General features: G+C 58.3%; 6 protein-coding genes across 6 annotated transcripts; all 6 read left to right on the forward strand.

The window, feature by feature from the left end:
• Positions 1-278: 278 nt before the first annotated feature.
• JKF63_05500 (uncharacterized protein) lies at positions 279-4,553 on the forward strand (the record flags this gene model as incomplete). The annotated part of the gene is made up of 1 exon (XM_067901458.1): positions 279-4,553. One exon carries the CDS (start codon positions 279-281, stop codon positions 4,551-4,553), a length of 4,275 nt encoding a protein of 1,424 aa, XP_067758133.1.
• Positions 4,554-6,879: 2,326 nt separating this feature from the next.
• Positions 6,880-7,236, forward strand: JKF63_05501 (uncharacterized protein; the record flags this gene model as incomplete). The annotated part of the gene is made up of 1 exon (XM_067901459.1): positions 6,880-7,236. The coding sequence occupies one exon, from the start codon at positions 6,880-6,882 to the stop codon at positions 7,234-7,236; it is 357 nt and encodes a 118-aa protein (XP_067758134.1).
• A 759-nt stretch (positions 7,237-7,995) lies between these two features.
• Positions 7,996-11,490, forward strand: JKF63_05502 (uncharacterized protein; the record flags this gene model as incomplete). Its single annotated transcript, XM_067901460.1, has 1 exon — positions 7,996-11,490. The coding sequence occupies one exon, from the start codon at positions 7,996-7,998 to the stop codon at positions 11,488-11,490; it is 3,495 nt and encodes a 1,164-aa protein (XP_067758135.1).
• A 597-nt stretch (positions 11,491-12,087) lies between these two features.
• Positions 12,088-16,176, forward strand: JKF63_05503 (uncharacterized protein; the record flags this gene model as incomplete). Its single annotated transcript, XM_067901461.1, has 1 exon — positions 12,088-16,176. The coding sequence occupies one exon, from the start codon at positions 12,088-12,090 to the stop codon at positions 16,174-16,176; it is 4,089 nt and encodes a 1,362-aa protein (XP_067758136.1).
• Positions 16,177-17,633: 1,457 nt separating this feature from the next.
• Positions 17,634-21,077, forward strand: JKF63_05504 (uncharacterized protein; the record flags this gene model as incomplete). Its single annotated transcript, XM_067901462.1, has 1 exon — positions 17,634-21,077. One exon carries the CDS (start codon positions 17,634-17,636, stop codon positions 21,075-21,077), a length of 3,444 nt encoding a protein of 1,147 aa, XP_067758137.1.
• Positions 21,078-22,522: 1,445 nt separating this feature from the next.
• Positions 22,523-24,415, forward strand: JKF63_05505 (uncharacterized protein; the record flags this gene model as incomplete). Its single annotated transcript, XM_067901463.1, has 1 exon — positions 22,523-24,415. One exon carries the CDS (start codon positions 22,523-22,525, stop codon positions 24,413-24,415), a length of 1,893 nt encoding a protein of 630 aa, XP_067758138.1.
• Positions 24,416-24,764: the final 349 nt, after the last annotated feature.

Consider the following 24,764-nt stretch of genomic DNA (forward strand, 5'->3'; position numbering starts at 1 on the left):
ACACCATCATCCGTATCTTGAGCGAACGCACAGATCGGACATACACATATACCTATACCTATACCTATACCTATACATATATACCTGTGTGTGTGTGCGTGTGTGTGTATGTATATATATATATGTATGTGTGTACCTATGTAGATCTTATGTGTATAGAGAAATAAAAAAAGGGGGGATAGTCAATTCCACACGTTTGAGGCGTCAACGTCTGGGGGCGCTGCACGACCGACCAGCCACTCATCACAGCGACAGAGGGAACATACAGAACCGTCATAATGAGCAAGGCCGCTGTGTCAAGGCCGCGCGTATATGTGCGCATTCGCCCGCTTAACGACCGCGAACTGCGTGAGGGAAAAGGTGAGCTCGCCTGTCACGGCGATCCGCATCAGCCGGATGTCTTGTTTCTGAAAAAGGATGAAACACTGGAGAAGCAAGTGCGATTTGATAAGGTGTTCGGCCAGGATTCGAATCAGCAGGCCATCTTCGACCAAATCGGGCCCGAGATCCTGCGCACCCTCTTTAGTGGCTACAATGCGTCCATCTTTGCGTATGGGCAGACTGGCAGTGGTAAGACGTACACTATGGAGGGCGACAAGAGCGGTGGGTCCCCCTCGGAAGACCAGGAGGGCCTCATGCCTCGACTCATTCGCGGCATCTTTGCCTCTTTCCGGTCGAACGCCGACATCACCGACGCGTTGGTTGAGGTCAGCCTTGTTCAGATATATCAAGAGCACATCCAGGACCTCTTGAACCACCGCAAGCAAGTAGAAATACACATGGACCGCACCAGTCAGTACGTCGCGCGTGACGCGACATGGCGAACTGTGCGCAGCCTCGAGGAGTGCATGAAGCTTTATGGCGAGGCCTCCAAAATGCGCGCGACGTCGTCTACAGAGATGAACTTGGTGTCCTCGCGTAGCCATATGATTCTCATGTTGCGCATGCAATGGGACGAGCCAACGCTCCCCGGGTCTCATGCGCAGTTAAACATGATCGACTTGGCCGGTTCTGAGCGGTTGAACGAATCCGGTGCGACTGGTGAAACCCTGAAGGAGACCATCACGATCAACAAATCCCTTAGTGCGCTTGGCAATGTCGTGGTGAGGCTCGTGGAGCAGGCGAAGAGACCGAACAGACGTATTCACATTCCGTACAAGGACAGCAAGATCACATACCTGCTGCAATCCAGTCTGGGTGGCGCGAACCTCGTCCACTTTGTGCTCGCCGTATCGAGCAGCGCCATGTGGCGCAATGAGACAACGTCCACGATTGAGTTCGGTAAGCGTGCCCTACAGCTCGTTCTGCGTCCGGTGCGTAACGCCATTGACTACACGCGTCTTGCTGAGATGGAGGCGATGATTGAGCGCATGCGTTCGCACATCGAGTCGCTCGAGGAGGAGCTGCAGCTCAAGCGCAATACGGAGGCGGCTGGGTTTTTACAGCTGCGTCAGATCTCGCAAAGCGACGACGACGCCACGCAGCGCCGGCTATGGAAGGATAAGGGTGCGACTCACAGGCACCTCAAGCGGCAGACGGAGCTCACTCGCATCATGGAGAATATGCCAGAGACCTTCGACGACTTGACCTCGCACTGCGTTCTCTTCCCCGAGTCGAAATCGACTTTCCGAGAGCTGGGTGGGCTACAGAGGCTGATTCACTTCGTGGAGAAGTCCGCTTCAAACTACTACCGTGCCAGTGCTGCGCACACTATCACCAGTGTAATCGACGAGCCCGGGCGGGCGCTCTTCGCTAGCCTCGGCGGGCTCGACGCTTTGGCGATGCTTCTGCAGGTTCAGGAGGAGCGGTGTAAGGAGGCGGCTTGCGTAGCGCTGGAAGCTGTGTGCCGCGGCTGCCTGGCAAACAAGATGAGCCTGTCCGCCGACGTCTATGCAGAGCTGGTGAACCTGGTCTATGGGTACTCAAACCAACAGGTGCAGGAGGCGGCATGCGCGGCCATTGCGACCATAGTCGACGGCTACGCTGAGGCGACGCGACGCTTCGAGAAACTAGATGTCGCTCCGAAGCTGCTTGAGACAATTCGAACGTGCCCAGCCGAAGTGGTGAATCTCACCAAGGCGGCGACAAACTGCATTGGCCGCTTGGCGCATGGCGATAAGGAGATGCAGCAGACCATCGCCAGCCTTGGCGGCGTGGACTTGCTCATCGATGTGCTGTTCAGCTCCTCTGGCGACCGCGACCACCAAGTGCCAATCCTCGCCTCCTACGCTCTGGTCAACCTGTGTTGCAGCAGCGAGGAGAACCTCGAAATAGCGAAGGAGCACACGCGCTACGCGGAGGTGAAGTTTCGCCTCCTCGAGGGCCTCGCGCGCGCTTTTGGCACGAACACGTCTCGTGAGGGTTTCGGCCGTGCCACGGCGCAGGAGGCGGTGGGGCCGTTTCCCTACTACGGCGTCACCATCCAAGATGAGTGGACGTACGCGTCGTCCGGCGGGCGGCCTATTTTCTCGTCCTTCATGGATAACCCACAGTTTTATCTCTACGTGCGCGAGGAGACGGACATTGCCTTCATCATCCAGGACACGCTTTACGAGGCTCGCATGCGCAAGAAGCGGCGCAACAATTCTGTTTACATGGGCATCGCCCTCTTCGAGGGTGACCCTACCCTGGCAAAATTGGGACTAAAGCAGCTCGACTTCCACGGAAGGATGATTGAGATTGGACGCTACACATCCAACTGCGAGAATGTGTTGCACTGCACGCTACCAGCGTCTGACACGCCGTATATGGTGGTCCCCTTCACGAGTCAAAAGGGTCGCCGCACACGGTTCGCTCTCTCCGCCTTTGCCAATCAGCCGATTGAGCTGACGTCGGTGCCGGCTCAGGTGGGGTGGGTGCACACGGTACTCCAGGGGAAGTGGACGGAGTTCACAGGCCACGGCGGCGATTTCTTCGACTGGCGCTGCAACCCACAAATTCGGCTGAGGACGAAGGAAGCGTGCCGAGTCGTGTTTGTCCTTTCGTACCTCTCGCTGGATGAGCAGCGGGCGCAGTTTCTGCAGGACGAGGAGGAGGGAGAGGGGCAGAATACTCGTCCGCGCCTACACGGCCGCCTCTTCTCCAACACCTTCGCCCCAGACAAGCGCTACCTCAAGGCCATTGTGCCCCTCCCCCAAGGCTCCACCTTCGTGGCCAGCAACACATTTGCTAGCAACAGTTATATCACCACCTCAGCCACACTCGAAAAGGACACGGACTACGTCTATATTCCCTTCACGGAGTTCCCCTTTCAGGACACCTACCGTGTCTCCGTATACTGCGATTCGGACGAGGTGGAGATAGAGCCGATGCAGGGGCAGTCGAGCGAGTGGATGTGCGCAACACTCTCCGGTGTGTGGGAAGGCAAGCCAATCTCTGTCACCCTCAAAACGACAGGTAGGATGATTGCAGTCATGTATAGCCCCGGCGCCTTTGTGCGACCGCGTCTCTTCGGCAACACGAAGAACTACCTTGCTGGCAACGAGTCCTACTGGAACGCCGAGGCGGCAGTGGAGTACAACAGCCAGGGGGAGCTCACACTGCAGGTGGAGGCAATGATGCGTACGGGCGTGGTGCCGGCCGCACCACCGTGTAGCCCGATCCGCTCTAGCTCAAAGCATGCCACGCAGGTGCCTGCGAGAGATGTCAAGTTCGATCTATTCATCTTCACCGATCACAAGTGCACAGTGACGCAGATCAGCTTCCACGCCTCGCCGAGTTCGTGGCCGTGCCCGACCCAATCCACCTCTCTCGACTTCTTGGCCTACCCACAGCTTGTCGAGGACGTTGAGCCCGTCGACGGGGATGACGAAGACAACTCCGGCGACTTTTTGAGCCAGATCTCAGCCGACGAGCCGCCCACGCAAGAGACTCGTGAGGGGGAGTTGCTGCGATCATTGGAGAAGCAAGAGTCGGCGAATCGCGTGCTCAAGCTGCAGCTCGAACAGCAGGCGCGTGAACTCGACGCCCTGCGGAGCGGCAGCGTCTGTACGCTCACCAAAACGAATGGCGATGGGAGGTGTGAGGGCGGTGCGAGGCCACCGGTGCCTAAAACGTTGAGGAGGACCTCATCTGTAGAAAAGAACGGCGGAGACCCCTCCGGAGGAGTCCCGCGATCAAACAAAGGGGTTGTGAGCGATATGAGTGAGTCGGCACTTATGTCGACCGCGTATCGCAACCCAGCCTCTGGCAGCTCTTCGGGCTTGGAGACTGTCAAGGGTGCAGCAGTTGGGAAGCAACTTGCCTCTGAGCTGACCCGGCGGGGCTCCATTGGGAACAACCTGGACTCCTCGCAACGGAGGACTGCGAGCACTTCAGTAAAGCTGATGCCCACAAACAACTCAGGCAAGGTTGACAATAGCGCTCCAGCTGCGCCATTGCCCCAAGCGAGGGAGTCGGTGGAGTACACGCTGGCAAAGCTCAGCAGAATGAGCAAGCGTGCGGCTATTGCTGTTCACTCGGCCGGTTACAAGGAGAACACCGAATGGAGGGAGATGCTGAAAGACATAGAAGAGGTTCAACAAAGATTATTCAATACGCTGCATTTGCTTTGAGCCCTCTCACGGGTGGAGAAGGGTGCTGGGGGGGTGGGAGAGTGGAGTAGGAGGGAAAGTGAAGCATACCAAAGCTAAAGAGCAGCAAACACACACAGTAGGCAGTGCGAGGCGGATAGCCAAGGAGGGGAGGGGGGACTGTGCGGTACGCTTCCGTGGCTTATCTAGTTCTCCCCCCGCCCACCTCTATCGGTGTGAGCGTGCTTCATCAACCTTCATGGAGAGGGGAGGGGGATTTCGGTGCAAGGCGGCGCAGGCGCGTTACTTTCATATTTTCACGTGCTTTTAGCGTTGTTGCATCTAGTTTGTGTGGCTTTTGTGTCGATTGTCCTTGGTATTGCTATTATTTGGGCTGAGTCCAGCCGCTGAGAGCCCCTGCAACTTTTTGCGGCGGGGAGGGGGAGGGGCCCTGTGCCGGGCGGGGGAACACCATCATTTTCGCGCGTTATACATCCCGTGCGTACAGCTGCAGATGGCCGAGTCGCCCACTTTTATTCACGTGTGCGTAATTTTCCCGTGTTTGTCTTCCCCCCCTTCTCTCTTTTTTTTTTGGTTTGTGTGTGTGTGTCTGTGCCGGGTGTGATCCTTTTTTGGCCCAAAACACAAAGGGGAACGTCGTACATCTTCTTTGAACGAGTTTACTTTCCTTACATTCTTTTTTTTTCGTTTGCGTTTTTTTTTTCTCTTCATTTGCTATTGCTGGTGTCGGTGAGGTCCTTCCGCAACCGGAACGTGTCTTCTGCCGGTTTTGCGCTTGTGCGCGCATACACGGATGTCTCCTCCGCATTTTTTCAGGTTTATTCGTGGCACATTTTTCCCCGCACTCCTCTTCAATTTATCCCCCCCCCCCCCCCAACTCAAAAAAAAAACTTTCACCTCCTCCACTCAACAGGGAGCGATAACAGTTTACGTTTGCTCTGTTCCTGGATTTATGCACTCTTGTCGTTTTGATCGTGTCCTCTCTCTCTCTCTCTGTGTATGTGTGGGGTGAGGGTGAGGGTGAGGGGTAAGCGATCTCGTTGGTTGCCTTGTGGTATTCATATGTATATATGTGTGTGCGTGTGTGCACGTCTTCGTGTTTCCATTGATATATCTTGACTTATTTCGCTTTAGGAAGTTCACAGCGCGCGGCGCGTGGTGTTTTTGCCGGTGGCGGCGACGGAAAGGGGCAGAGAGATGGTGTGTGTGTATGTGTGTGTGTCGGAGGGGAGGTACAGTTAGTGGGCGCATCAGACTTCCACACGGGTAGCATGGACGGAGGAGAGGACTAATGGGAGCGGTGTTTCAAGGTGGACAGTGCGATGAGTTGAAGTCTGTTTTGCAATGCAATCGAATGTGTGGGCTCATCTGCACCTCCAGCGCTGTGTGAAACGGTTCTCTTTTTAGTTTTCTTTTTTTTTCCCAGTAGGGAAGTCCACGACAGCGCTTCTTCCTCCGACGCGCTCTCAGCACAACGTCGACTCGCTCCCCACGTGTTTTCTCTTCTGATATACAGCAACAAACGCAGCGTCGTTTCAAATCGAAGGGCTTCCCCCTCCCTCACTGCGATCACTTCCCATATACTCATGTCCCAGTGAAGAGTGCGACTCTCGCGGATCTGTCTGGCAGCGTCAAAACAGGGGTGCCCGCGCTGCCCTTCAACTACACGAGTCTCTCCAGCAGTGTTTCGCATGCCACATGAGGTAACCCTCCCTTAAATATTCCTCATTCCTCCCTCCCCTCCCTCCCTCCCCATGCCCCTGGTGACGACTGCTGGTGGTGGTGTTGGTCATGTCAAACCCTGCACCCATTCACGTCCAAGTCACATACACACACACACACACAGGCACACGCAGGCACACGCCCCATACACCCGATTTTACTCCATGAGGCGACCTCTCCATGAACGAAAACGATTCTCTGTGGATCATCACTTCCGTGAACAGCGTTGACATCCCCCCCCCTCTCCCTCCTCCCCAACTGTCCCGTTGTTGTCTTCCCTTCGCAGCTTTGGGCACACGCGGGGGAGCAAGCCCCATCTAGCACTGCTCCGTCTCTAGGACGTCCTGTGGACGCGTTGGTACTTGGCATTATTAGTAGTTATTTCTTTAGTTTGTAGTAGAGTCAAGGCTCAGTGGCATCGTGCTCCCCCTGTCCCCCCTGTCAAGACACTATTCGAGTAGGGGGAAGCTCATTCGACGGCCACACGGTAGACCATTGGAGAGAAAAATTTTTTTTTGAGTGCTTCTGCTACTACTGCTTTCATTTTCGCTTTAGACTGCTCCTCCTCCTCCGTTGTAGTGCACTACCCACCTGCGGCATTCATCAGCGCCCTGTGCCAAGAAGGATGCTTCGCTCAGCGCACCGTGCTGCACCGTTGCCTGTAACGGCCACGACGACGGAGTTGTCCGCCTGCTGTTTCTCCTTTGCTCTCCAGACGACTCAGCGGACAAAGTACGTGCGGCTGCCCAGTGCTCAATGGGACCCCGTTCACGAGGATATCAACGCGCACGTGAAGCGCCGCATCCCCGGCGAGACACGGGTTGATCGGGTGAAGCGCTTCGCGCGTGAGTGGCGTAACGTAGAGCTGGAGCTGGGCGTGTACAAGGACTCCCGCGGTCGTGAAATCAAGTACCGAAAAACGTTCGTGTACCGCTACACATACCCGAACGCGTTTGACGAGTTCTGGTGGCCATGCAAGTAGAGATTTACGGGGTAGCGCACACCGAGGTGCTCACTGGGGAACGAAAGGAATTCGTGGTGGCAGGAAAGGCAAATGAGTGTGGGCATTCTCTGGTGGCCGTTGGCCTCTCTGGGTGTGGGTGTAGGTGCGGTGGGAGAGAGTAACGCGCAGGTGGTGAGGGGGGGTGTCAAACCGCTCTCCTCGCTTACCCCCCCACACACACACACACAGCGTGTGTGTTGCTGCAGCCCTGCTTGTGGTATTTGATGGCGCTCTTGTGCTTTGTCCGCATCGTTTCGCACGGGCCACCTTTCCTTTATATTCTTTGACAGACGCACACGTACGCACAGACACACATATATTTATACTATCGATCCATCAATCTCTCTGGTCGCTCTCCGCTGTGATGTGAGGTGCCTGTGTGTGTGTGTGCGTGTGTGTAGGCGAGTGCTTGCCGTCTATTAGGCGCACGAAAACATGCGTGACAAAAACAAAAGGTTGGAGGCGCAGAGCCCACCCCTGCCGCCGCAAAGCAGCGACGTCCAAACTGTTTTTTTTTTTTTGTGGGGGGGGAGGCGGCCATGGTACTTGAGTGCACCGCTTTTCTTTGCCTGGGTGCCACTTCTCTTCCGCGCGCACCTACCACAACCGATGTCGTGTTGAGCCCAAAGCACACGCTCTCCAACCCTTCGCCTACCTCCTAATTGCCCCCCCCCCCTCCCTCCCATCCCAACACCATTATCCCACTATATTTTTGTGTGTCGCAGCACCGACAGCTCAATGGTGCGTGCCACGCGACGCGTCTTGTTTGACTCCTTCCGGGCCGCCCGTGGTGAGCTGGACCATATTTTTTCTTCTACCAAATCAGAACATCACATACGCAACGCGGTGCGGCAGTACGTCATCCCCTCTCTCTCCCGCCAGCGGCACCGTTCTGTTGAGGAGCGACTGGGACGCTCGCAGGAGCGCAGCCTCTTCCGCACCAACGCCTCTCTTCTCTTGCAGGAGGCTCGGAGACGGGGAAACCACCGCGTCGCAGCGGCTGCATTGGATATCGTCCTCACCGAGATACAATGGCTGCCCTCCACGCAGCTGCTTGAGCCCACGTGGATTAAAGACGCCGTCTCCTCTTGCCAAAGTGCGGAGGAGCTGCGGGTTATTGAGGGCGTGCTGCAGCGGCATGAGCAACGGTTGCTTGCCAGTGGATCTGTCGTCTCCTCCGAGGGGTTTCTGTTGGCCGCAGCCTTTGGCCGCTCGCGGGCTACAGAGCGCGCGGTGCGTCTTGGAGACGACGATGGTGCTCTTGAGGACAGTCTGCAGAGTGTCGGGCATGCTCCCACAACCACCACCTCCCTACATGCGACCAGTGACAGCCTCGTTCGAAGTGGGGCTGCTGAGGGCGGCAGCGGCGGCGTTGGGGTAACGCTGTCCAAACAGGCGCGCGTCTCGGCTGCGCTGGCACAACCGCCGTCGCTCACCGACTTGGCCACAACGGGGGGTTCCGCGAGCGAGGCGCTCTGGTCTTCATCTGAAGAGCGAGCCGCCGCCGCTTTGCGACGGCTACAACACCAACAACGCAACTTGACGGCCGGCCCAAACGTGTCCTTCACCCGCTATTTTCTTCATCAAGGACTTGTACGCGACGAGGCGGAGCTCATCGAGCTTTATCGAGCCATGCGGTCTCGCCCGCTCGACGTGGGTTTCCGCGTTGTTGGCGGCGGCGGCGATGCTGCCAGCGGCACTTCACAGCCTCACCGACTGTGCTCGCCGCACACGATTGCAGTGCATGCTCTGCTGCAGCGCCGCCGTGGGTTGCACCGCGTGCCATGGCTGCCACCAGCAATGGGTGCGTACACCCTCGACACCCGTGACAGTACCCCAGCCGACACGCTGTTGGCCAACCGGCAGCTGCTGCGGTCCCTCTCCCGTGAGCGTCTCATTGTGTTTCAGAGCTTGTCAAGTATGCTGCCCATCTACTGTCTTGATCCGCAGCCGGGGGAGTGCGTCTTGGATATGTGCGCGTCCCCTGGCAACAAGACCGAACTGATACTCGACTGCATGCACGCCGGTGACTGCAAGGGTACGTCCTTGTCGTCTACCTCCGTACCCAGAGCCGGTGCAGCGACGTCCGACAGGGGCATTGACTCTCTTCTCGGCAGCGGATGCGTTGTCGCCAACGAGGCTCAGGCCTCGCGAATCGGTGCTCTCCAGGAGCGCCTGCGTGACGCATCTCCCGAGGTGGTGGTGACTCGCGGACGCGGGGAGACGTTCGGGCAGGCTGGGCCGAGCGAGGGCGGCGGGAACAACGGCGTTGGTGGGCGTGGAGGCTTCTTGGGCGAAGGTATGTATGATCGTGTGCTGGTCGACGCCCCGTGCTCCGGCGAGGGGCGCATGGGTCGCGACAGCCTCTCGTGGCGGCTGTGGCACCCAGGCCGCGGCATCGAATTTTTCCCGCTGCAGTGCGCGCTTTTGCATCAGGCAGTGCGGCTGTGTAAGGTGGGCGGTCGGATTGTCTACGCGACGTGCACTCTGAACCCCCTGGAGAACGAGGCGGTTGTGGCGGCGGTGCTGCGGGCGTGCGGCAAGACTGTGGAGCTGGTACCTCCTCCGCGACTTTTGCCACACCGAAGCGATGGGCAAACTGAAGAAAGCAGCGGGGGCAGTCTGCCACCACTCCGCCTCACGGCCGGACTCCGGAGCTGGGATGTTCCATCCAGCGCCGGTGGTTTTTTGCGCAGTGTCGCAGATGCCCACGCCCAAGGTGAGAGCTCAACGCGGCTGCTACCGGACATGTTTGCGCCGGGATCCGTGGATGCGGGAGACAGCGACATCAGCGAAGCACTGCATCGTTGCTGCCGACGTGTCATGCCGCACCTCAACAGCAACACAGACGGCTTCTTCGTCGCGGTTCTCGAGAAGCAAGCGGAGGTACCGGAGCGGCTAGACGCTTCCCAGGCCCAAGCTGTAACAGCGGGATCATTGCGCCTCGGCTCCTCACTGTCCGGTGCGGTGGGAGGAAACGGAACTGCTGCTGCGTCGCTGGCGGTATCGCTTGCCGGTGGCAGCAACATCTTCAACGACCGTGGTTTTGTGCGGCTGCCTCCGTCGCATCACCTCGTGCTCAAACATCTGGGAGGTTTCTTCGCCGCTGCGCCATCGCGCCATGCGTCAGCATCAACCAACGCTTCCGCTTTGATGACTCAACAGCCGCGGGAGAGCGAGTGCAACAGCGCTCAAGACTTCCTTCAGAAGCAAGGCTGGGCGGCCGTCTGGTGCGAGAGGGAGGGCCTGCGTCTTCTCACGCAGTCTAGCGTGCAACTCCTGCGGCGTCACCCTGCTGTGCCGGTGACCTCGCCCAAGAGCAGGCCAAACAGTTTTGGGCTTGGCTTCGCTCGCCGCCCTGATGAGGCTCCCGCAGTGTCCGCAGGACCGCCGGCCATGGGTACCGAGTTACTCAACGCCGGTGTTCTAGTGGTGACTGCGCAGGGGGCACTGACGGAGCGCGGGGCGGCGCTGATCCGCCCAAGCGCGAGGAGTCGCGTCGTTTCACTGCCGCTCCCTTTTGCCCAACTCCTGCTAGCGAATCGCACGCTCGACATCGGAGCCGCGTTGCATCTCATGCCAGACTACATACAAGAGGCGGAGCGCGCTCTGGGTCCACAACGCGGTTTCCTAACAACGTCTTTGGGTACTGCACCGGGGGGAGACGGTCCGACGGCCAAAGGGGCACACACCTCGACATGGTATAGCGAAGCTCTTATGGCCCTCAGCTCGACACTCGGCAAAGAGGTGGGGGTGGCTGGTAACGCTATTGTCGTCGTAAGCCTGTTGTCCTCCGGCCCGTCAACCTCGCCTTCATGGGCGACACCGCTGGCGCATTGGGCGTGGCCCGTGCACGTTGAAGTCCTCCAGCCATGGTCTCCGCACGACATTGGCGAGGTGCCACGTGGGCTGGTGCGGCTTCACTTGACCCTCCCCGAAGCCTCACGGCACCGCACGCGGGCCCTCATTGGCCGTCTTCAAGGTTGTGCTCATCTCCAGCGGAGTACACGAGATCGGCTACATACCGCTTCGGCCCATGACCCGTCGCTTACGATGACACAGCGAGACTTGCACGGCACCACAATGCGGGCGAACCAAAGGAATAGACTCCTCCTCCGCCCTGGTGTGCCGACAGCGGCTTCGCCACAACAGCCGCCCCCCGTCCCGTCTGCACGCAGTCCAAAGACGGTGACCACTGAAGTAGCGTCGCCGTCAAACGTGTTTGAGCTGTGAAGAAGCATGAAGGAACAGGCAGCACTCCCGAGGAAGATATTTTATCTAACCCCCATGCCTTTTTTTGCTTATATAATCCCTTCCTCCGCCTCCCGCAGTGCTCCACATCCTCATTCTCCTGTGCCCCTAAAGTTTTTATTTTGATGTGCGCATGTGCCTCCTCCTTCCCCTCCTGTGGCTTCACGGAGAAGGAGCCCCCTCCCCATTCTTCCTTCCTCGCGAATGCAGTGGACTCTCGCTACGTTTGCGACATTGCGACCCGCGGGGAATTCATAAAAAAATGTCGGACCGGATCCCCTCCCTCCCACACTCCCTCCCCCCAACTGAACTGCTGCAATCCAACTTTGCATCCCTTCGTCTCTGTCCCTGCCACTGCCTCTGTCTCTCCCCCCACTCTCACTATCTCACATACACGTTAGCAAGCGCAGAAAGTCTTCATATCCACCAACTCCTCCCCTCCCCTTCCCCCCTCTGCGCCCCCCACCCCCACCCCCCTCCCCAAGACGTACGCACGCCATGAGCAGGGGGAGGGAGGGAGGGAGGGAGAACAAACAGACGCCGTGTTTTTTTTTTTTTTGATCTGGATGAGGCGAAAGCATGACCGATATTCCGTCCGCAGGTGAGGTGTTTCGCAGCGATGACGGCACCGTTTCCACCATTCTCCCCACCAACTACGGGGAGGACTATGAGCCGTCTGAGGAGGAGCTGAAGGAGTACGCCGAGTACATCGGTATCGACCCTGCCAAGGAGCCGGCATTGATGTGGATTGCAAAAGACGGGCTACGAGCGGCACTGCCGGACGGATGGCGTGCCTGCCAGACAGACGATAACGAGGTGTACTACTTCAACTTCCAGACGGGTGAGAGTCTTTGGGACCACCCAATGGATGCACATTACAAGAGTCTGGTCGAGAAGGAGCGCGCGAAACGCAGTGGTAGCGGTGGCGGTACTCGTGCGGAGCCCGCCACAAGCGCTGCCCCCCTCTCCAGCCCGACAAGCACGGCAACTGGGTCCACCAAGGCCATCGCCGACACCTTTTTCCTCAAGCCTGTCACAACGGGTCCGTTGGGCCACACGCGCGGCTCCCTCACCGACGTTAGTGGTGCAGGCGTGGCAGCGGCAATGACAGGCACTACGCAGGCTAAGAGCCTTCGGGTACCAGGCAGTTTCATGAACGACGGCATCAGCGCACCCCGCGCCCCTCCGGATGTCTCGGACATCTTGGGACTGTCCTCGGCCACCTCGCGTCACCCTGCTCCCGGCTTGAGCCGCACAACCGCAAATGCCGGACTGTCTCGTGTAAAAGAGTGGGAGGCCTCTTTGAGGAAGCGGTTGGAGAGCGAAAACGAAGCGCAGCTTCGAACACTGCGCATCGAGCTCGATAAGAAGGCAGATGAGGAGCGCCAAAGGCTGTCTGAGGCCCGGACGAGGCTTCAGAAGGAGCTGGATGCCGCCTGGGAGCAGGAAACGTCGGGTGAAGCCGCCCATAGCGCGGACGCTTCCATCGCGACTAGTTCCACTGCCCAGCGAAGTATGCAGCTTGCCCGTGAGGTGAAGCAAATCGAGGAAAGTTGGAAAGCTCGTCTGCACGATGTTGGTACTCGGGTGCGACAGCTGCAGCAACAGGTTGAGGAGAAGCAGCAGGCACTGTTAAGGACTGTCCAGCAGTCTCCAGAAGAGCTGAGGGGGTTACTTGAGGCAAGCAACGCCGCTGAGGTGGCGCAGCTTCGGGAAACAAAGAGGAAAGAGGCGGACGTTCTTCTGGCCGAGGTCAAGAAAGAGCAGGGGTCGGAGCTGACAAAGGCGCGACTCCAAGCAAACAAGACGGTCGCCGCGACTGAGGAGGAGGTGGGGATGGAGTTTGAGAAGAAGATGCAGCAGTGCCGCGATAGGAACACCGCGATGCTTGCCGCGCTCCAAGAGGCAGTGGCGACAAAGCAGGCAATTTTTGCAGAGAAGGAGAAGGCTGCTGCTGCTGGTGCTGCTGCTTCAGGAGCGTCGTCGGCAGCCACGATGCCGAGTGCCCCCGCGGAGTCAACCGCCCAGGGCACGTCTTCAGACGGTGTCGAAGCTGTGATCGCAGAAGCCCAGGCAGCCGCCGATGCGGAGGTGGCCAAGGCAAGAGAGGCGAGCGCCGCTGCCACTGCGCGGCTGCGAGAAGAGTACGCCTCGAGAAAGAGGGAGAAGGAGTTGGCGCTGGAAGCCGCTCAGGTGCAGCGGAATCGGTTGAGTTCTTCATTGGTGGCACAGGAACCTAACTCTGGGACTTCCATCGGCCTATCCAACCCTGGTGGCAGTTCGGGTGTGCCTGGCATTAGCGCAGAGAACCAAGCAAAGTTGGATGAGGAGGTCCGAAAGCTGCGGGACGAGGCCGACCGGGCAGCAAGAATCTTCGAGGAAGAGACGAAGCTTATGGTGGAGAACAAGAGGTCTGGCCGACCTCTCACGGCGACTCCCTTGGGGGATGTCGCGGCATCGGTGTCTGCAGAGGCTATTGCTGCTCTTAGCCGTACGGCTAACCAGGAGCAGCGCGTACGCGAGGCTGAGAACACCCGACACTTCATGGCGGTGAAGCAGCTAGAGGCAAAACACGATCAGGCTGTACGGGCGATGAAGGCCCAACTCGAGAAGAACTTGGCTTCTTCCTCCTCGTCGTCTGCGCCGGCTGCCTTCAATCCCCGGCAGCAGCCTTCTTTTAACGCTCAGCTTACGGCTCGCAAGCGTGCGTGGCTGCGCGACCACCCGGCACCGTCGGCGGAGATGCCGAAGCTTCCCCCCGTCCCGGCTCTACCCGCCGCCACTTTGGAGTCCGAGATGACGGCGTTATGTATGCCGAGTGAAGATGAGCAAGCGAGGCTCATCAATTCCCGCCTTGCTGAAGTCCGCGAGGAGGTGCAGGAGGAGTATGACATGGAGGCGCAGAGCCTTCAACAGACCCGAGAGAAGGAACTCGAGACATGGAAGGACACGTACCGGTCGTCTCGAGTGGCGGAGGTGCAGAAAGCATTAGATGGACTGAGACGGGCTGCCGCTGCAAAGGCGAAAGCCGGAGCCGAAGCTGAAGCGGAAGCGGCTATTGCAGGTGAAGAGCGGCGGCTTGAAAAGTTGCAGTCGGAGTTGCAACAACTAGAGGCTGCTATAGTGACGGCAGATGATGAACATGAGAGCCAGATGCGTGGGTTGGAGCAGAGCATTTCTGTCCTTGAGACGTCACTGGCCCAGCTGCGTGCACAGTCGCGCCGCGAGGAGGAGGCGAAGGCAGAGCAGCTTCACCTTCGGCAGCAGCAGCGCCTCATGGCAGAGTATATAGGCAAGTCTCCCACCGCTAGTCAAGCTCCAGCACCATCGAGTGTGCTGTATATCTCCGAGGAGGAGGCAGCAGGCGAGGTGGCCGCGCTACACGCGCGGTGGACATCGCTTATTCGAGCGCTGCGCGCCGCTGTACAACAAGAGATGGAGGCGTACGGGCGAGCGCTGGAGGAGTCCTCGTCTAAAAGAAACTCCGCCAGCAGCGCTGGCGCTACCGCCACGCGGCCGCCGGGTTTCGCAGCGGCGAGCGCGTGTCCACGGAGCAGCGCTCCAGTGAGTTCCACGAGTACCTCGTGTGAGGGGGGCACTCTGACACACGCGACTTCCTCTCTACCACCCCCTGCACCGTTCTCGTCCGTAGAGACAGGTCACGTATCCCTGGGGCAACCTCCTGCACTGCATCGGCCACCAAAGCACCAGCCAACGTCGTCGTATGCTTTCGGCACTAACTCCGCAATCTTATTGGGCTGTTCTACACCACTTCCGCGGCACCTACTAGACCAAGACGACAGCGTGGCGTGTTCGACATCGATGGGCGGCGCTGTACCACGTGTATCGGTCTCTTCACCGACACCGCGGCCGTACCGGGACGCCCGTTCTACCGGGGCCGGCGCTCACGGCACCCTCTCCGTGCAGCATCTAGGCCCCTCCCGTTCCCCGCATTCTCAGCCGGATCTCCTATGGCCTGAAGGAAGGCCCCTGTCGTGTGCAGATGACCCGTTGAAGGCGTGCAGTCAACACCGTGACCCGTCCCAGAGCGCCGGCACATCCTCTGCAGCGCGGCCCGCTGGCGTTCCCCCTGGACCATCGGCACAGCAGATCACGCCGGCCTTTGCTGACCGCGTCAGCTACACTGGTGGGTCGGTGATGGACAACGTCTGCGACAATGCAGCTGCTACGCAGGTTCACTGTCACGCGGCGCGGCTTTTCGCACTGCAACAGCTGGTACGGACACGCCGGCACGCTCTCCAGGCCCGGCGGCTGGAAATCGAGGCGCTGCGAGAGGAATGGCGCGCTGACATGCATGCCTGTAAGAAACGCGGTGATCGCGCGCAAGCTGCTCTGTTGCGCGAGGCAAAGGTCGAGTTAGAGGTGCGGGCCCGCCAGCTCAACGAGGAGGTTCTGCGCCTGAGGGGAATGCATGACGTCGTACAGGGGGAGATCCGCCAGCTATTTAGGCTTCATGCCACCTGCACGCATCCGGAGGACCAGGTGGCTCGCAGAGGGGAAGCCTGCCGGTCACCGACTTCTTCATCGAAGAAGATCGGTGACGTCGTTGAGTTGCTGCAGAGCATGGTGAATCGAACGGAGCGGTTGGAGGAGCTGCTCCTGATGAGGCGCCTAGAAACCCACTCGCCTTCATTGCCTCCAAGTTAACCGAGAGTCATTGACTCCTGGCGGGGGAGGGGGGGGGGGGGGACGGCGCACTGAGTCACAGGCGGTGCGGGTCGCCTTTTCATGTGGCGATGATTGGAGTGAAACGGAGGAAGAGCCACATGGACGGACGATGGGACACCGTGTATGGCCTAAACCCCCCCCCCTCTCTCCCCCCTGCTTTTCTACGACCTTCGTCCCTTCCCTTCCCCCTTCCGCCCTCACATGGCGGTATGATTAGATGAGCACCGACCTCGATGGTCAGGAATCCTGCACGCTGTGCGTGCGTGTGTATGTACGCGTGTGCATTTTTGAGCCGCATCCACTCCCTGGCGGAGGAGGGGGGGGGGCTATACACATACACACATACGAGTTTTCGTATAGACCCCCTACGATGACGCGCGTTTGCCTCAAAAAACAAAATTCTCCCGTGTTATACGACGGGAGATGTCCGCGAGGCCGATTCAATGCGGATTTTTTTTTTCGTGCCCCCTCAGTGGCTCCGATGTTTTATCTCGCTTCGTCCTCTGCGCAAATAATAACATTTCCTTGCACAGCACACCACTGCGCACAGAGGTATGTCACCGGAGGAGGACATGTTTTTTTTTTTTTGCGGGGTAGGGTAGGGGAGGGGGGCGTTGGTCGCAGGAGAAGGCATGGGCGTTCCCTTTCTCAACCCCCAGCTCCCCATTCACACACACACGCACACACACACACACACACACAGGGATCTGTGGGTGTAGCTAGGCAGGAGTGCGTGTCCTTCGATTCTCCCCGCCTGCACGTGTTCGCATAGCATGTTTATGATTGCTCAACCTTCCTGCATCATCCGCACCCTACATGAAACTCGTCTTGTCCGTCTCTCTCTCTTTCTCTCTCTGTACCCCCTCGGGACTTCAATTTGTTGCAGGCCAGTGAGCGCCGAATCACAGAGGGCTGACCAGAGACACTGTCGCGATATTTCTCCATCCCTCATCGCAGTGGGCTTTCACCTTGTTCATAGTGAACCAACGTGCAGGTTTTGATTCTCCTCGCCATCGATCTACTGTTCAACTGCACCACTCACGGTTGTGGCACTGCTCACGTCTCGAGCTGTAAATCGATTCTCCGGCAGTTCGTTACACACACACACACACACACACACACAGACACCTCCCCTGAGCTGTGCAACGCGCTGGCCGCGCCGCATCTTGTCGCTTTTCCACTCACCACAGAGATTTTACCGCCTGTCTTTGGTGTATGTGTATTTGATTTCCTGTAAACAGTTCACACTAAAGGGTGAGCGCGCTCCGCCTCCACCTCCCCACATGTGTCCAGAAGATCTCTCGAGAGCGACCTCTTCTTCACCAACAGACGGGTGCGGTGGTGCAGAGATACGCCGCCACAACCGCCTTCCATTTTAAATTTGTTCATTGAGACACAGAACATACGTGTCCTCGACAGTGAACCACGTGCCAGCGATGGGGGTCCCGAAGTTCGCGGCGTGGCTGACGAAGAAGTACCCGTCCATGGTGGTGGAGAGCTGCCCGAACGACGTCCACGGACTCTACATTGATCTCAACGGTTTAATCCATCCCTGTTGCCACAGTGAACATGACCCATCCGTAGCTCTCCGAACGCAGGAGGAGAAGCTGCGCAGCATCTGCCTAGCCATTGAAACACTTGTTGTGACGGTGCGGCCAAAGCATGTGGTCTACATCGCCATCGACGGCGTAGCACCCCGCGCCAAGATGAACCAGCAGCGCGCGAGGCGGTACATGCGCACTGCGGTGCCGCTCACAGAGACACACAAGCCGATCCCCGACAGCAGTCATGACGTTGGCGCGGCGGTGGTGGCGGAGATTCAAAATGAGTTCACGCATGCGGAGTGTGACAAGGCGGAGCAGGAATTGGAGGAGGTGAGGCAGGCGCTCATGGAGGATGTCTTATACGGCGGCAACGTTTCGATGGGACCAGATGATGAGACATCCGAGGGGGCGGGGCTTGTGATGCAGTCCTTCGCAAGTGGCGAGATGGGCCAGGGGCGGCACCGTGCCGCCTTGCAAGTCGGCAGCCAACCGGGAGCGGTGCGCCTCCCGACCAAATTTGACAGCAACTGTATATCCCCCGGCACGGCCTTCATGGATGCTGTGGCGGCTGCCGTGCGTGATTACATCCGTCGCAAGTTGGCGCCAAGGAGGAGCGAATCCCGCGGAGATACGGAAGTCGAGGCCGGAGACTCAGCTTCGCTCGTGGATGTCGCCAGCCCCCTTTCCGCACACTGGGCCGGCCGCACCGTCGTGTTCTCGGACGCGAACACTGCCGGTGAGGGAGAGCACAAGCTCATAGACTTTCTGCGCACGCAGTCGTCGTTCTCCGGATTCAACGGTCGCGGCTGCCATGTCATCGCCGGGCTAGACGCGGATCTCGTCTTCCTTTCCCTTTCCCTGCATATCCCGCATGTTTTCATTTTGCGTGACCACAAGCGATCCAGCTACAGTCAGGCATTGCTGTCCCGCAGTGCTGGGGGCACGCTTGTCGAGAAGAGCATAACCGTGGAGGAGAAGCAGCAGCAGTTTCAAGACATGCCTGTCGCAAGCTGGTCGATGATCTCGCTGGACTCGGCTGCAGTCCCGGCTGCTGTCCCGGCGAGCACAGGAGGGGACGATCTCACAGCTGTGGATGGCCCAGTTTGCACGATGACGACGACGACGACGACGTGTGACAACCAAGCCAATCGCATGTGTTCCCGGCGCTCTGCAGCGCCCTCAAGTCCCGTGATGCCAGGGGCGACAACCCCAGCGACGACATCACCCTACTCGATTGCTGACGTGGTAGTGGAGCCTTGCACCAGTTACGAGTACTTTGACGTGGATGTTGTCGGGGCGTCTGTCGTCTCCGAGGTTTACGAGTTGTGCTTGGAGAAGGGAATGCGCATCCGAGGCAATCCCCTCGAAGACGCTGCTAACTGCGTGGCGGCAAACGGCTTCCGCTTCCACCACTGCAGTGGCGTTGGCCCTAGTGAGGGCGGTGGTGTGGCCGACATCGACGGTGGTGACAGTGATGCAAAGGGGGCAGGCTTCGCGGCGTCCAAGAGAGACCTACAGCGCGGGGGGAAGGACGACGCCAAACGCAAGGCTCAGTCCACGCCGCTTCACCCGTGCACTTCGACCAGTAACTCAAAGATAATCGACGACTTTATCGTGCTCGGCATCCTGCTCGGGAACGACTTCCTGCCGCACCTGCCAAGCGTCTACTGCGGGGAAAGCGCAATGGACACACTATTAGATGTATATGTCGGTGCTGTGTTGCCGCACGGTTACCTGACTGGCGGCACGCACGAGATCCAGTTGGTGCAGCTGGAGCGTCTCTTCCGCGCATACGCCGCGGTGGAAGCGGCTCGCTTCCGCCAGTTTGCCATTCAGTCAGGTGTCATGACGCCACAGGAGGCCGCAACGCCGGTGTTGTGCTCCGCTGCGGACCGGCGCTGCTGGCGAGACACCTATGTGCGAACTACCTCGCTGCGCGATGAAGCGGGTGTTCAAGCAGCGTGCAGGTCGTATGTGGAGGGGATGCGGTTTGTATGGCGTTACTACAGCGCTGTCTCCCTGGAGGTGAGTTGGGGCTGGTACTATGGCTTCCACCACGCTCCGCTGGCCCTCGATATCGCGGATTTCTTACGAGCCCAAGGACCGCAGGTGCAAAACACACTGGCGGCACCCAAACTCGAGCAGCGGCCGCCGTCGCCCTTCTCTCAGCTGCTCTGCATATTGCCGCCGCAAAGTTCTGATCTCGTGCCGGAGGCTCTGCGTGATGTAATGGTCTCGCCCCCCACCGAACTTGCGGACTGTTTCCCGCGCTGCTGGGAGGTGGATAGCACCGGCGCGTACGGCATGGAGCACTTGGCGGCGGTGCTCTTGCCCTTTGCAAACTTACCGCAGCTGCAGGAGTTGGTGGCCGCTGCCAGCGGGACGTATACGGCAGCGGAACAAACGCGGAACGCCCTACGATCGGGTCATCTTGTCTTCGAAGGGCACCCGGCACACCTCGGCGAGTATCCAAGAACCGCATCCAATAGCATCACGCCAGCCGTTGCAACGGCAAAAAACTTCGTCGACTGTGTAGTGCATGAAGGGACTGGTTTGGGGCCTACTTGTGAAGCACAGAGGGCCTCTACCCGCGGCTTTCGCATTCAGGGCAATGGCCTGACGGTGCTACCAACAAGGGAGGTGCCGCCGGACATGAGAACCAGTACCGACATTGTTTGTTCATTACTTGTGGACACTGAGCCGCATTTGTCCCGGCCGCGTACTTACTCGTACACCGTCCCTATCCCGGGTTTGACCGCACTTCCAGACGGCAGCCGTCGTAAAGCGGAAAAGCGGCGCTGGCCGCGCAAGAGAGGCACTGTTGCCAGGCCACCCAACAGTCGGATTGCCAGCGCAGCCGCGGACGAAGCGGTCGAGGGCGAATCAGCGCAGCCCGCAATGCTGTTTGGCGAGTTCGTCATCTGTGTTGCTGCCATGGGTGTATTAACCGCGGGTGTGACCGTGTGGAACCCCTCCTCCATGTTGTCCTTGCTGCGGAGTGCACAGATCCTGCTGCAGTTGTGCGGTATTGCTGTCGCCGTTGTTTGGCTTGCTTTTGCATTGGGCCTCGCTGTTGTTCCCAAGAGCCGCACCGCCGGTGTCAGCTTGAACCGCCACAACATTTTCACAGCCTTCGCGGACTGGCAGTGTTCGTTGTGTCTCTCACTGAACTTCCAGAGGAACACGCGCTGCTTTATCTGTCGTGCTCCGTACGACCCACACCGGTGTGTGGCACTCTACAGCAGCCGTTGTCCACCAGCGCCACCTCTCATGGACCCAGATCACTTGGCTTACACTACACGCTACGGGACCACTGCAGTGTGTAGTTATGACTGATGGGGGTGAGAAGAGATCTCGCTCCCTCCCCCTCCCCTCCCCCTGCGGGTGTGTGTGTATGTGTTGTTGAAGGCGGGAAGGCTGGCATTGGGAGATAGAATCCGAGAGAGACGCACGCGCATACGGAGGGGAGGAGGGGGAGGGGGCGAAGGTTTACAGAGAGATCGCATCTATAACAGGCAGGGCATCTTTTGTGTGGGGCTGTTGCTGATTGGCGTGTGCGAGTAACGGGAGGGAGAGAGCGAGACGACGAAGGTTGAGAGCTGGCCCTGCTCACCTGTTCTCAACGTATTTGGTTGGGGAGATTGTTCGTTGCTGTTGTTTTATATATACGTGTGTCTGTGTCCCCTGGCGTCAGGTCCATCGCTCCGTTGGGTTTCCATCTTGCCCGCCCCCCTCCTCTTCCCTCATCAAGAATATTCCTTAATATGCCTGTGCTCGGCTTTCACTGTGGTTGATTCCAAAAAGTGTACGCCGCGTCCCTCCCCCCCTCCCCCCTCCCTGCGACGACTGGCAGGGGGGGGGGGCCCTGCTGCGTACTGTGTGCGTGTGTACGCATGCATGTAGGTGTTCCATGTGCTGTTGCTCCCTTTTCTGATGCAATGCCACTGTACTGTACATCAGAGAGGTGGTTTTTTTTTTCGCTAACTCCCCCCTTCATTCCTTCCGCCCACATGACTCATCAACCTTCGATCCAGCGCACTGGAAAAAACAAGAGGGGCGGGCGCTGTACACCGCTCGCACGCAAAGCATCACAGAAGTCGCTCAAAAACGTGAAACTTTTTCTTTATGCGCGGGTCGCACTGATACGCGTACATCCTCTCTCCCCTCTAAAAAAGGAGGAACACGGTACATCCGACGAACCCAAAAGTGAAATCGGGATCAGAGCGACGAGACTCGTGCTGAAGCAGAGCTTGCCACCCCTACCCGCTCTCTCTCACACACACACACACACAGCTGCAGATTAGTGACAGAGCTCACCAAAGTGTGACGCTACACACCTCTTGTTTTTTGTTTGGCTTTGTTTTGCTTGTTTAAGCTCATCTCGTGCGTATTCCTTTCTCCATTTTTCTTTTTTTTTTCATTATGGATAGTCTAGAGTCTTTGCGTGCGTGCGTGCCATCACTCTTAGCCTCCTCCCACCCCCACCATCACAACTCCACTCTCCACCATTACTCCCTATCGAGACGTGTACACCCGCACGAACTGTGAGCACATGAGAAAAGCGTACATCGAAGCGGAGCGCACGCACGCACACACGCACGCACACGGCAAAAAAAAAAGAGTCACTCCTTTTTCCCATCAAAATCCCCACGAACGATCAGCGCTTTCTTTTTGTAAAAGGCTCCAACGGCATCTTCTCCGCAACACGGCGTTGTCACGTTTTCTCTTTTTTTTTTTTTTGAGCTCCTCCACCCTGTCTCTCTCTATCTCTTCACGGCCCCATGTCGACTCCATCGCATTCGCTGCTGCAGGCGCTGCGTGAGGAGCTTTGCGGGCCTGGCCTGGATCAGGGACACCTCTTCAAGGGATGGCCCGATACCGTGAGTGCGTGCAATGAGAAGCAGGTGGCTCTTCTAAGAGATCTATACATGTTCTCAAATGATTACCATGGAGGTATTGTCAATTACATCCGGAAGGGGCGCGCGTTGCTGGCAGGCGAAGGTGATGAGGTCGATTTCGCAGCGCTGGAGATGCCGCGTCTTATTTTCGAGGCGCCAGCGCTGCACTGTCGCACGGCGGAGCTCACGGCGCTGGAGAGCGCCGGCACTTCGATGCTGCGCAAGACGGTGTTTGTCCTCGTCGCAGGTGGCCTGGGTGAACGGCTGGGAAGTTCGAAGATCAAGGTAAGCCTGCCAGTGGAGACGGCAACCAACACTCCGTACCTTGCCCACTATCTGCGATGGGCACAGCGAGTCGGGGGGGAGGAGGCGCCGTTTGTCATCATGACCTCTGATGACACACACGAGGAAACACGGCATCTCTTGCACGCGTTGTCTATCGAGATGCCGAACCTGTATTTATTGAAACAAAGCCCAGTTTTCTGCTTCGCTGACAGCGCCGCACACCTCGCCGTTGACGCAGAGGGGAGGCTGTTGCGGAAACCACACGGTCACGGCGACGTGCACTCGCTCATCTACAACGCGACTGCAAGGAGCAACGTGGATTCCAATGTCGGCAATGATACTAAAACCGCACTCCCGCTTGTCGACGCTTGGCTGGCTGCAGGCTACGAGTCCATCGTCTTTATCCAGGACACCAACGCTGGTGCATTGGTCACCATCCCCATCAGCCTTGCTCTGAGCGCCAAGCATTCACTCGACATGAACTTTACGTGCATTCCTCGTCTTCCACGAGAGTCGATCGGGCTGCTTTGTCGATTCAGAAAGGAGAGCGGCGGCCCGTGGGTGGTGGCGAACGTTGAGTACAACGTCTTCGCCAAAGCGTCACGCACGCGTGCTCAGGAGGGCGGCGATGAGGTCACTGGGCCTACAGGCTTTTCCCCGTTTCCCGGCAGCATCAACACCCTCGTTTTCAAGCTCTCAAGCTACGCGGACCGACTGCGGCAGTCGCACGGTACGGTACCGGAGTTCATCAACCCCAAATACGCGGACGAGACCCGGCGCGCTTTCAAGAAACCGGCCCGCATCGAGTCGCTGATGCAGGACATGGCCTTTCTCTTCCCAGAGAAGGAATACCGCGTCGGCGGCACCATCTTTGAGAGATTTTATTACCAGCCGGTGAAGAACTCTCTCGAAGAAGCGGCGGCGCTGGTGGCCCAGGGTAACCGCCCCTACTGCCCGACCACCGGCGAGGCGGAGTTCTATGAGCTGCAGCGGCGCCGTCTCAGGGCCATCGGGATGTCGATCCCGAACAGCTCGCAAACGGACGTGACCGTGGCGAAGGGCACCATCCCCGTGCAGATCTTCCCGCAAATTGTGTTAGATGCGATATGCACCGCGAGCGGCTCCCTCGAGGATCTCGCAAGAGTCTTTCCCAGCCCGGGGAGGGTACGCATCGATCAGCGCAGCACTTTGATTGTCAAGGGCCGTGTTATTATTGAGAGTCTAGAGCTGTATGGTGCCCTCATGATTAGCGGCCCGACAGACCCAGCGACTCCGCCGTTCGTGGTACGCAACGCCGTAGTGCGCAACGCTGGTTGGTCTGTGCACCCGATTACCTCTCTCGGCGACCGGGACGAGTCCCAATTATCGGAGGTGGACCGCATTCGGGGGTTTGTCCTGGAGCAGAACACGTTATCAGTAATGGATTACAATGCTGGCGGTGTTGTGTCGAGGAGTGCAACACCTGGTACGGCTGACCCGGCAAAGCTATAGCTGGGCTGTCGTCGAAGAGAAGAGGGTTTCTGTGTTTTTTTTTTGTGTAGCTACACTTTTGGTGGTGAGGGAAATGAACGTGTCGGCGTAGTGGACTCACCTTGTTCATGGCGGCGGGTGCAGGTGTACACACCTACGCACACACACACACGCGGGTGAAGAAAACATTGTGCATGAGTTCACTCCCTGCGTGAAACTGTTAGCCGTCTTTCCTTCCTTCTCTCCCCCCAAAAAAAATTCAACTGCCGCAATCCTACTTTGAATTCCCCCGTCTCCGTCTCCGTCACTGTCCCCCTCTCTCTCTCTTTCCCTCTCCTCTTTCTTGGACTACGCTCAGCACACGTCTGTT

This window comes from Porcisia hertigi, chromosome 17 (genome assembly GCF_017918235.1).
Source record: "Porcisia hertigi strain C119 chromosome 17, whole genome shotgun sequence".
Classification (NCBI taxonomy): domain Eukaryota; phylum Euglenozoa; class Kinetoplastea; order Trypanosomatida; family Trypanosomatidae; genus Porcisia; species Porcisia hertigi.